General features: G+C 39.7%; 1 protein-coding gene across 6 annotated transcripts; it reads left to right on the plus strand.

The window, feature by feature from the left end:
- Positions 1-4,423: 4,423 nt before the first annotated feature.
- LOC115576335 (arfaptin-2-like) lies at positions 4,424-11,190 on the plus strand. Of its 6 annotated transcripts, none has more exons than XM_030408892.1 (10): positions 4,424-4,661; positions 4,866-4,974; positions 5,986-6,094; positions 6,505-6,567; positions 7,116-7,202; positions 7,352-7,458; positions 7,858-8,079; positions 8,162-8,319; positions 8,431-8,605; positions 9,682-11,190. In XM_030408892.1, the coding sequence occupies exons 2-10, from the start codon at positions 4,876-4,878 to the stop codon at positions 9,835-9,837; spliced, it is 1,176 nt and encodes a 391-aa protein (XP_030264752.1). In that variant the 5' UTR covers positions 4,424-4,661; positions 4,866-4,875; the 3' UTR covers positions 9,838-11,190. The 6 variants fall into 6 exon arrangements, with proteins under 6 accessions (XP_030264752.1, XP_030264761.1, XP_030264769.1 ...); XM_030408901.1 differs by having other exon boundaries at positions 5,995-6,094; positions 9,682-9,837; XM_030408909.1 differs by lacking the exon at positions 6,505-6,567 and having other exon boundaries at positions 9,682-9,837.
- Positions 11,191-12,395: the final 1,205 nt, after the last annotated feature.

The raw sequence follows: 12,395 nt of genomic DNA on the forward strand, positions 1-12,395 counted from the left end.
GCATGACCAAGTAAGTAAACAGTATGAAGAAACTAAACAACTGCCCTTTCGTGCATATCCTGACCGCAGCCTCTGTGTGCCAACCAAAGGTAGCGTTCATGAAAACAAAGTTAACAACTGCTTTAACACTTCAGTGAAAATGCCAACAAGCCCTTGTGGGATTTACGATTCTTAAATTGCCCTCTCAGTTTATTTGCGGCCTCTGACTGGTTGTCCCTCTGATTATGCAGGTGAATTTAATTGGAAACATCAGAGCAATAGCGAAGCCTGTATTTTCTGGGGGGCATTGCTCTCACGCCATATACCGCAGGTCATTGTTGTCACCGCCACAGAGTTGCACAGAACAGAATATCTACCTTATAAGCAGACAAAAAATTGTTTTCCACACTTGTTTTTCCTTCTTTGATTTGGTGGGTATTATTTTCCAAAGTTGTTTTGAAATGTGTCTAAATAATAGAGATACTCTTGACAGCTCTGTGTTTATTCTTAAAAGAACAAGCCTTGAAAATAATGTTTCTTGTCATTAAAAATGTATGTTAGCACTCTAAACCATGTATTATTTCACACAGACCCATATCTTTACTTTTCAAAGCATGGATTTATAATTACTCTTAAAGCAATACGCAGTAAAAGGAAAGCATAAAAGTTTGTATTTTTATTGATTGTGTGTTGTCTGTTCAGATATTCTACCACTGACATTCACAGCATCCAAAGATCCTTTATGATGATGAATGGCCGTTTCTTTGAGTGAGCACTGATTGAACCACCAACTGGAGAAAAAAAAAATTGACTGACTGTTTGAAATGGCACATTAAAGACACTAAAAAATTACTTCCACATGCTCTGTAATGTAAAAATTGAGCGCTGTTTGTAATTCCCATGGAGTAAAGATTCAGGCAACACTGCTTTGCCATGTTTTTCTGGATTCCTCTGTCTCACTCGAGTACCCTTGTTTGCTGCTGCAGAGCACAGGGGACTGTGTGAGGATGAATTTCACTCCCAACATCTGGAAGCGTGCTTAATGATCATTAAAAGCAAGATGAACTATTCCCTAAAATGACAGGGGGAGGGGTACGCTGTGGTTTAGGTCTCACGCTCCCCTCACATGCATAAGCTGGCTTGGTGACATGCAGTACAGGCTCACAGGAGACCCCGCCTGAGACCTTTAAAATTTAATTTGGTCTTGTTCTAAATTTATAGGCGACACTAAATTTACATTCTCCTGTGTGAGAATTTGGTGTCTTAACATTTCTATCCAAGGGTGTGATTAGAGCGAGTTTGACAAGTGGCATATATATATATATATATATATATATATATATATATATATATATATATATATATATATATATATATATATATATATATATATATATATATATATATATATATATATATATATATATATAAAAACACCACTGACCCTGTTAAAACATCAAACTGCTGACTGTTAACAAAGCTACATCTGTGATATTTATCACATTAAAGGTAAGTTGATTTGTGATTAAGCACTTTAATAAGCCTTAAGTGCCCAGTTGCAGCTTGAAAATCTTGTGAAATGCTAGTAAGTAACTGCTGCACACAATTTCCTTCACCTCCACTCAGAAAAACAAAATAACTGGTTTTACAATTCAGACAGGCTGTTTGTGGCCCATGAATAATGTGAAGGTCAAAGGTACCGGAGCTGAAGGATGTTGAGTCAGTCACTCTTTTAAAATGGTAAGTCAAAACATACCCTTTCAATTATTCACTCACCAAACTGGAACTAAAGAAGCCGGCCAAACACTGAAGTATTTTGCTTTGAGACGATAGTCTCAACCTCGTTACTTTAACTTTTCTGTGAGCTAAGCGCCTGCCTCATTCATTATCAAAATTTGTACAGGTATCATGACCCAAAACTGAGTCAGTCTCTTAACAGTGTTTGCCTTGTTTCTTGTACCAAAGTCATTTTTAATCATGTTGTTTGGCTTGTCTTCTCAGCAGAATGTGTTTGGAGATACCTGTGCAATGGAAAAGATAATATGACCTGTTACATTTACTTTACTCCAAATAAAACCGATCACCAAGATGGATTCTACATATGGCAACACAGTATCGCTGAGGTTTGTGACATTGTCACAAAATATAACCGTCAGGATTCGTGTACTTTGACACAAATTGTTTATTGTTTTCGTAACTCTCAGCAATATTATCTTTAGTGTCTGTGTCACGTTTCTTTGAATGATTGAAACACTACAGTACATTAATGAACCACACTGGAGTTGCAAGGAAATGGTCGAAGATTGGGACTTTTACAAACACAAACATGTCTGTGGTTAGATTTAGCCAACAGAAGGACTTTAGTTAAGGTTAGTAAAAGATATTTTCAGCTCCTGAAACATTCTCTAATCTCAATGTGTAGGATTGACTTTGGTTAAGGTTAGGGAAAGTTTGTGATGTCATGTTATATGTTTATCAAGATCAGTCCATGAAATACAAATGAAATTCACGCTAAAGGATTCATGTACATGGACTCCACTGACCTTTTGATTATTGGGTGACCCACTTTACCTCCGAAGCCACAGCTGCCTCCAATGGACATATTGACAAGTGTGTAAACTTTGACCTCAACAACACACATATGTTATGAACAACCTGCTTAGGTTAAAGGTTCATTTACGTTACACTTCTGTCCTACAAGTATTCACTCTGCCCTCCATTCATTTCTACTGACCACAGAATGGTTGAATTCAAGCCTGCATGTGCTGTCCTGCATTTTTTACTTTCAGTTGTCTCGGGTGGATTTGCAGTTCACCTTTGTTCTGCTCTGACCATGAAGATGTGCAACGTTGGCCAGTAGAAACACTGATGCAACGCGTTCAGGAGTCGATTAGATATTTTTGTAGTGTGTTTCATCACCATGTTTGTTATCATGCTACCAGACTGCAAACTGCAGCATCACTTTTTTACACTGTTCGAAGTTTGTTAAAACTCTGATCAATATTCCTTTATTACCCGCACATATGCGGCTAATAAAGGAATATTGATCAGAGTTTTAACAAACTTTTCGTGGCTGCTGCAGGGAAGTTCCCTTGAAAGAAGGCTAATGTGACCGTACCTTAAGACCTGAGAGTGTTTAAAAGAGTCAGACCACATCAAAAGGCACATCGCTATAGGCTGCCTATTTCAAATCACCTGCCTCCAGATAGTGGGAGAATAGTTCAAATGGTGAGAACAGCTTTCGGGACAATTCTCTTCAAAGGTTGTCATGGTGTCACACTTATTTGCACATACCAAAAAGAAATAAAAGTGAAGCTTAGAGAGAAGTTTCTGGAAAAAAAAAAAAAAAAAATGAGAAAGTTTGCATGGCGGGGTCACTACATGGATCTACATCGAGAGAGCTTAACTTGATGGCTGAGGATGTTCTGACATGTAAACACATATTTGTCTTGTACTTGTCCAGCATTGCAGCATCTATCAGTTTTGGCAGGAGGATCAAAAGCAGATTGTGTCAGTCAAATAGCCTTTGACATCTTGATGTGTTGATTAGGGGGAAACATGAATAATCCAGCTTCATCATTTGGGGTCTTTGATCTCGGGGATGCAGTAGTCACATTCAGTCATGTGCAAAAGCTTGAAAAGAGGGAGGGGGGATGATGATGAAGAAAAAGCCAGGCTTAGGGGGAAAAGGGATGAGGAAATTGAGATTTCAGAACATTTGTCACTTGCAGATAATCAGCATGTCAATGAAAAATTTACCATTTCACTGTCGGGATACATATGCGGGTGGGTGTGAGGAGTTGGTTCTCTGTTCGGAGCCGGAGTAATTACACAACAACTTCCACATTTGGAGACCATGTGCACTTCACTTGCATCCCTGATTGAAACAAATGAGGCAAATAATTAGAAGTGTGGTCAGTTTACTAGACCGAGGCCTATCTCACATCTCAAAACAAACGACCGTATTTATACAATTTGATTTCAAGAGATATTGCAATCAATGTTACAGGCAGGACCCAACAACCCTACTGTCTAATTAACACTCATAACATTTGTGGGGCTGGAGTTACTGATGAATAGTTACTGTATGTTTGACATGTCAGGTCTCCTTATAATAGTCAGTGAGTTCTTAGTGACATCTTCAGGGGTAGGGTGGTACTGCAGTTTAGGGATAAAGCTACGTCAGCACTGCACGACGTGGAAGATGGAGCGGGGGAGGAGGCTTGACGATGATGCTACGTTAAAGGTATTATTCTTCAAAATAAGAGCATGCATTCACAGTTTAAGCTTCCAGTTACTTATTTGTGAAACAACACACTCTAAAAGCATAAGTCATGTATCTTACTTAACATTACTTACATGTTGCTTTACTTTTCAAGCCCCGCCATGTGACTTATAATGCAATAAATATCACACACACTTTTATTTCGAAGTGGCACTACTAAAGCTGTTAGCTTGCTGGATGCAGGGATTTTCTGACTGAGTTGTATGGAAGCAGTAGGCAGATAACGTGAGCGTTGCGGGATAAAAGCATCATGGATGTAGCACTGAATGACAATTGAGGACAAGGGTGCTTCACCGTTGAAAGTATTTGACATTTCAAGTCTGCTGTCTGTGCAAAACAACGTGTTGTTTCTCCCTCGGACGACTGGACTTGCCTCCAACACCAGGCTGCTACAGTGGTGAGGAAGCTAGGTTAGCTGTCAAGTAGTAGCCTCTCTAGCAGCCACATCAGCACCCGCTGACATTAGCCAGCCACGTTAGCATCAATTTGAGGAAGCTGGTATTTTGTGCTGATGTGGATCAGAGCAGTTAATGATTATCATTTTGTGAAACCACAAACATGAGCCCATCTTTATGTGTCAGTGTCTGGTGCTGTCTTGCAGATATTTCATTATGGCAGACAGTATCATGAGTAAGGCTGCTACCATGGAGATCCCCATTAACAGCAATGGAGACACAGGGACTCTGCCAGAGGATGACAGCCTGGAGCAGGTCAGTCAGTCACATATTCATCACTGATAGTGTCCTTCTACCGAGGCTGTATTGGCATCTTGTTCTATGTCTTTCATCATGTGACAGCAGAGTCCAGGAATTGTAGGCTTGTTAGGCCAACTGTTACCTAACAATGCATAGGCCTGTATATATATATGCTACTGTCACCAGAAGTACCTGCAATTGGGAATGATGTGTTGAAAGCATGGAGTCATTCTGACAGCAGGCTTAAGTCATGTGAGTTTTTGCACGGAACTGTATTTTGGCACAGCCTAACAGAGCTGCGAAAGCTGCAGTTTTAGAACATGAATGTTATGTCTGTCTGTGAGTGATACTGAGGGCAACCATATTAAATAATCAAAAAGCTTAAAAAAAAAAAAAACCCTCTAATGCCTAAAACAGCTTTATTTTCACTGCATGGTCATTCGAGACCCTCAAAACAAACTCTGATGTGTTTCGGCATCAAGCCCTCCTCGGGGAGTCAGGGTTTTTTTGGTTTTCTTACATACATATTGACTCGGATCCCTCACTTTCAGTTTAGAGAAGATAACCAATCAGTTAGCCTTTTTAAAAAGCCTGAAAGAGGAATCTGCCACTACAATATTTTAAAATTAAGTTTCTAACCTGTAATTTATTCAAACCTGAGGATACGACAGGCCGAGATGTAGTCAGCATAGCTGGATGATTTAATATTCCATAGCTCTAATAAGATTTGCTGTGTTTAAACTTGTAGACCTTTGCCTTCATCTTGTAACCCTTGCTGAACATGTATTGCACGCAGCTCTACGTCCGCTCCTTCTTCTCTGTGTCTATGGCAGATTGCAAACAAACTGTGAAGGTGCATATCAGCATATCAGAGCGTGTAGATGCCGTGCTTTTTACAGGGAAAAAAAAAGTAATGTACGAAAGCATGTTGAAGGAAAGTGGCTGCATATACTGCAGATGAGGAAAAATTAGACTATTTCTTGCCTTCTAAACCATAATTATTACCAATATATGTTATAAACTCAGGATTTGCAGCAGGTGATGGTGTCTGGACCCAACCTGAATGAAACCAGCATTGTCTCAGGAGGTTATGGAGGACCTGCAGGGGGCATCATTCCTACCAGCAGCATCAAAGGTATGGCACTGCTAGAAAGCTTGAATTCCTTCCTGTACAGGCTTTGTGTTGTTGTTTATTCTTCAAAGTACCGACACAGTTTGCACTGCAAAGAGTCACTGTACCATATCTTAAAATTATAACTTTACTTCAGTGTAATCTGGTTGTCATGACCCTGTACTCTGCCAGATTCTGGTTTCACACAGCTCACACAACCACACACAATTTGTCTATTGTCGATTGCAGGCTGTCATGCACTTTGCCAAAGATATGTCGGTGTTTTTTCGATCCGTAATTCACTGAGAAAGGTCGATTATACCCCTTTAAGAAACCCTACAGAGAGCCTCTCCTCGTCGTATTCTGATGTGTCACTAGACCGTTGCTGACCTCTAGGCTCCTTGGTTCATATTGCGAACATCCATATTCCTTAGGGCCTGCAATTCGCTTCAACCCCGAGTATCTGGACAGAAGACGAGCCCCTGCAGCAGGACCAGGTGGCTGTGCATTCAGACAACTTTTTTGTTTTCTAAGTTAACCTTTATATGTTGGTCTGTTTTGGCCCCGTAGAAGAGGTTTTGGTGTTGCTTGACCGAGGGAGTTGTATGCACCCTTGCTTGTACCTCTTCAACTCACAGCTTCCGCAACAAGAAACGTGTTGGCAGTTTTTCAAAATTAGGGATGCACTAACATGAATTACAGAGCTGTCACCTGAAACGTTGTCTGATAAGAATGTCCTCGTTTGTACTGTAAAATGCACTTTGGATGACTGTTTTGTCATTGCCTTGTAATTACCTTTCATCCCACGAAGTCCATTTTCATTTTTTCTAATAATCCCTCTCTTTTGCATGAGAAACCTGCATGGTGGATTATTTCAAATACCTTTTAACTCCAAACTCATTATGTATCTTCCACCACAGAGCCTAACATTTTTCTTTCAGTCTACATACTCTGCTGCTCAGCTGCAGCTTTTGCTTTTTTGACTCATATTTCCCCCCATGTCTCTTCTCATCCTCACCTTTTATCATCACCATGCTCATTTCAGACATTCGCATGAAATCCAGGGGTGTTAGCTTGCCTAAAAGTCAATCTGCAGCCGGTCGACTCGCCCTACATACAGACCAGCACCCAGGTATCACCAGGCTCATCTCCATGTCCATACTGTCCCCACTCATTGTCATGACCCATGCATTTTCAGTAAACCTCTTCCTCGTACAGTAAACCCTGATACAAGACAACGTGTGTTAGAGTGTAAATTGTTCTTTTTTCATCCTCCTTTAGGGTCGACGTCGAACCATAGCGCAGTTAATTCAACTGAGGAAGTCTCTCGTGGTGTAGCAGTCGAGAAATTGGAAGGCGTGAAGAAATGGGGCATCAACACATACAAGGTATCGTGAACTGTATGTAGATCATTTGTTTTCCGATAAAAATAGATATGTTAGGCCTGTATGTATATCCCTCAATGCATTACCATGATAAAACTGTATGGTTTGGCATTTAAGAGACATTTGAAATGGATATGTGGAAATGTTGGGTATCCTTTGCTAACATGCTTACCCGTGTTGCTCCTCTGTCAGGTTTATTAAGTAAATTGCCTTTATTACTCTTTATTACTAGGGATGCAAGATGAGGCGACTTTGAGTGTTGAGAGTCAAAAAAGCAACCGTGCCCACCACTCGACACACGTTTTCCAGTCATAGTGACAACATGATGTTATACAACCTTAACTTCATCAGGTCTTTGTAATGCTGTGTTTAATGTCATCTCTGTTGATACCCACTCTGCAGTGTACGAAGCAGATGTTCTCAGAGAGGTTTGGACGAGGTTCACGAACAGTGGACCTGGAGCTGGAGGCTCAGATCGATGTGTTAAGAGACACCAAGATCAAGTATGAAAACATATTAAGACTGGCCACAGCACTAACCATGCATTTTCAAAGCATGGTGCAGACACAGCAGGCTCTCGGAGACACCTTCACCGACCTCAGCCAAAAATCACCAGAGTTGCAGGTACAGTACTGCCAAAGCTCCCTGTGTATTCCAACATGAAAATTGAAGTCAGCTGGCAAAGCTTTTCTGTGTTTCTCCACAGGACGAGTTTGGGTACAATGCAGAGACACAAAAGCTGTTGTGTAAGAATGGCGAAGCACTGCTCGGTGCCATCAACTTCTTTGTGTCTGGTATCAACACGCTGGTCAACAAAACAATGGAGGACACCCTGATGACCATCAAGCTGTATGAAAATGCAAGGTAACAGATCCTGACATCCTGTTTAAGAAGTTGATAAATAATCTGAGTGTCTTTAGGGTGATCTCCTGGAAAAGCAGAGACTGTGACAGTCTCAACTGTTTTTGCACGCAGACTTGAGTTCGATGCCTATCGTTCTGATCTGGAGGAGATGAGTTTGGGCCAGAGGGATGCAGCTGCCATGGTCCGCATTGAGATGGCTCAGCATGACTACCAGGTCCACAGAGAGAAGTACGAACGGCTGCGTAGTGATGTCACCATCAAGCTCAAATTCTTGGAGGAAAATAAGGTTTGTAGTTTTTCTTTTGTGTTTGAAAGGTTTTTGTTAGTGCTGAGATCCAGTGGTTTAACTTTTCACGCTGCTGCAGTGGTGCATAGGTGGACTGCAGGACCCTGTGACAACATTGTGAGATGTGGTTACAGATGCAGCAGTGCACATGTTTGACCACGCCCAACCACAGGCATCAGTGCTGCTTTTGCTTGAGGCCTTTGGACAGCTTTCTGAATGTGGAGAAAATTAAAGCACATATTTAGAATAAATGGAGCGTGTTGTGAAGCATTCCGATCTGTCACAGCTGTCTCACATCATATTCATTTGTTCAATTATGCCTAGTTTACGATGTTAAATTGGTCCAGCGTTCACTGTTACTTTCAACTATGTTGTACTGCAACAGTAGTTTTCCACACTGAGACAGAAAGTCAATCTTCTTTTTTGCCATTATGCATCTATTTAGGCAGGCCAGGTCAATCCGAAGGAAGCAGGAAGACTTCTTGGTGCACAGACAAGCACATACCTGCACTAGATAATTGCAGTAATAACAGTAAAGCAGGAATGCCTCAATTTTGTTAAATTAAATACAGACCCATAATCCACACTAGTTAGTCAAGACACTTTATTTGGACAGCACATTTGAAAAATGTTGATCCAAAGTGCTTTCAAGTTATTGCAGATGGGTTAGAATCTGCCTCAATATAAGTATGCATGATTAAAGAATTAAAAGTTATATAAAAACACAAGATTACAATAGTACAAAGGGGACAAGACTAAAAATGATCAAAGATGATCCGATTAAAGACATAGAACATCATTCTGTTTTTGCCAAATCAATGAAAAACAAGAAGATTACAAAACAACATTAGTCGCAGTTTGTAAGACTTTCTCATGCCTAAAAATATCTTTAAAAGCCTGCTCCACATTTGGGAATACATCTTAGAGGCATGTAATGTGCAAGATGCCTTTAGATTGAATCCCCAGGAATTAATCTGAGCAGCGAGTAAATCTCATTAGATATTTGTTTGCTTTCCTGCAGACACTTGAAACAGTTTTTATAACGGCGCTATTTTCCTCTTCTTTTATTCTCCTAGGTGAAGGTGATGCACAAGCAGCTGCTTCTCTTCCATAATGCTATCTCAGCCTACTTTGCCGGGAACCAGCAGCAGTTGGAACAAACTCTCATACAGTTCAATGTCAAGTTAAAGCCCCCAGGATCAGACAAGCCATCCTGGCTGGAGGAGCAGTAAAGAGCGCTCAGGGCTCAGCTGTTTGACATGTACATTGACACGCTGGTCAGTGAAGAATGTGTCGTTGTGGTTAGATGGACAAGAATTAAATGCATAAAGGAGAATACTGTAGGAGCAGTAGCTGCCAGTGATAAAGAAAAACACGAGATAGCTCTTTTGTAAGGTTTTTCAGTATCGCTTATGAAATAGATGGAACAACATTTTCAGTTGTATTTAGAATTTTTTTGTTAAGCCACAAAATGACCTTTTGTTACTTTCTTATACTTTTAGGTAGCACAATCATTTACATGGATATTGCTTCTTATTTATGTACAGTATAGACTTCTATTGTGGAGGTATCCCTTGGCAGTTTTGCACATGCATTATTTTGTTGTTGGTTTTTTTAATGTTGTCTTGTGTTTTCTTTAATTTTTCAGAGTATATCACATGGGGGGGGGGGAGTTCCACAAATAACATCAGCAAGTCAGTGGGATAATGTCAAAAATGTTATGATATATCCTCAGAAATTTATTTTTCATGAGTATGCATGACTGAATCATCATTTTACAGATTTAAATCAAAGAAATCAGGATATATCATCATTTTCAAAGTTATCCCACTTTGTTTGTGAAGTGACTTTGTGGAATACCAGCCTGAACTGTCAGTTTACAGTTTCTAAGCATAGAAGGGAAAATATATATAGTGAATATAGTGATTTTCTCTAACCTACTATATGATCCTTCATTAGTTTGATCTCCTAAATTTCAGGTACCTTATGTAATTATGAATCTAGCACAGTTACAAGTATCTGTCTTGTTGACTCCAGAGTTTACACAAGGAAACAAGCCTCACAAACAGATGTAACACTTATGACGTCAATCCATTTATTGGATTCTTCGGTAAAAAAATACATCTTAACTATCTAAAGACATCAAAATCAAAATGCAATACATAGCCAGTTGTTGAGTGACAATGTTTCAATAGGAGGCGCTAGTGTGCAGTGAATAGGAATACTGAATACATGCATTCTAGGTTACAGTACAAGCTTCAGTGTCTCTTCAAAGACAGAATGTATGGGTACATTTTTCTTATTTTGTGTTATTTATTTACCGATATTTGTACATAACATTGTACATGTTATGTCCATTTCCTTTTTAGGTTCTAGTCAGCTGATTGTCTCTGTCCTTGTTCTGCATTTCCAATAAAGTCTGCTGGATGTTTTTTTTTTGTTTCACCTAACTGTGCAGTTGACACAGATCTGTTGGTTTGATATGAGAAGCTCTCACAGATTATGTACAGAAAAGTCACAATATATGTAATATGTATGGCACCAGTAATTATGTACATGAAAAATACAATCTGATATATCTCTAACTTGCTTTCCATGACTTATTATCTCATTTCAGAATCATCAAATTATACTTTTTGCAGCATTTTCTTGTTTTTACTGCTATTTGAAACACCACCTTCTTTTTTTCTTTTTTTTTTTTGCATGAAATAATTTGTCTCTGAGGTCATAATGAAATTAAGTTAGAAACACAACTGATTCCTTTATCCGAGCAGTGTTCACAGACTTGTGATGTAAAAACAAACCTCTAAACACATAACACATATAGTTTTACAGTATTGTGAAGCCACACAAGTTCTAGATTACAATACAAGTTGTAGCACTCATCCAGGACCAAATGTTAAGAGTATGTTTTCTTTTCTGTCACAGCGCAGGTCTCCTAATGTGCCTCTGAAGGATGTTGAATAGGGCCAGACGAGTTTGGCCTGTTATTTTCTAGGCAGCTGACAGGAGCTTAAGGAAGCCGGATGCGTTGTAGGTGTGTACAGCTGGCAAAACCTACCAACATGACACAACTCAACAACATTAAAATCATCTGATGATGATTCCCTTGTCCAGCTTTCCTCCCAATAAAGCTCATTCCGTCTGAACAGAGCTTCTGAATGTTCTCAGATCGAAAGGAGAATATCAGATTAAAGCAGAATTGATTTTTCAGACACAACCCTAATCCGCCCTCTGTACTTTAGTGTCTGAACTCTGAATTTATCTTCAAATGACAAGAAGTTCAGACTGACTGTCCTAAGTATTGAGTTTCTTTCCTGTTGAAAACCTCCCATCAGTCGTCTCTGAATATTTGACCCCTGAATTAGATAGATAGTTTGTCGAACACTCCAGTTTATCGTCCAGCACAACACCCAGGTATTTGTATGATTCCACAAGGTCAACATCTGTCCCACCAATGCAGACTGGAGAGGGTGATAGCTGGTGTCTGCTGCAGGGGTTGGTGTGGGGCTGTGGGGGAGCTGGAGTGAAACCTACTGAAGAAATGGTTGAACTCGGTAGCTCGTTGTTCATTTACCTCAGCTCCTCCTCCACCTTTCCTCTGGAAGCTGGTTATCTCCCTCATCCCACTCCATACTTCCCTGGTGTTGATGTTCTCTAGTTTGTATTCCAGTTTTCCTGTAGTTGAATTAAGTGAATACATAAGTGAACTGCAAGTTCGTTAATACTTTTTTTTTTTTTTTTTTTTTTTAGCTTTTTGAGAAATACATTTTAAAGGCAGGAAATCTTA

Source organism: Sparus aurata, chromosome 2 (genome assembly GCF_900880675.1).
Source record: "Sparus aurata chromosome 2, fSpaAur1.1, whole genome shotgun sequence".
NCBI lineage: Eukaryota > Metazoa > Chordata > Actinopteri > Spariformes > Sparidae > Sparus > Sparus aurata.

Bases quoted from the DNA above. Each gene is read 5' to 3' on its own strand.
- LOC115576335 (XM_030408892.1), top strand. From the start codon at position 4,876: ATGGCAGACAGTATCATGAGTAAGGCTGCTACCATGGAGATCCCCATT. The intron at 6,095-6,504 runs GTATGGCACTGC...CATATTCCTTAG, and splicing joins TCCTACCAGCAGCATCAAAG to GGCCTGCAATTCGCTTCAAC. The intron at 7,459-7,857 runs GTATCGTGAACT...CCCACTCTGCAG, and splicing joins GGGGCATCAACACATACAAG to TGTACGAAGCAGATGTTCTC.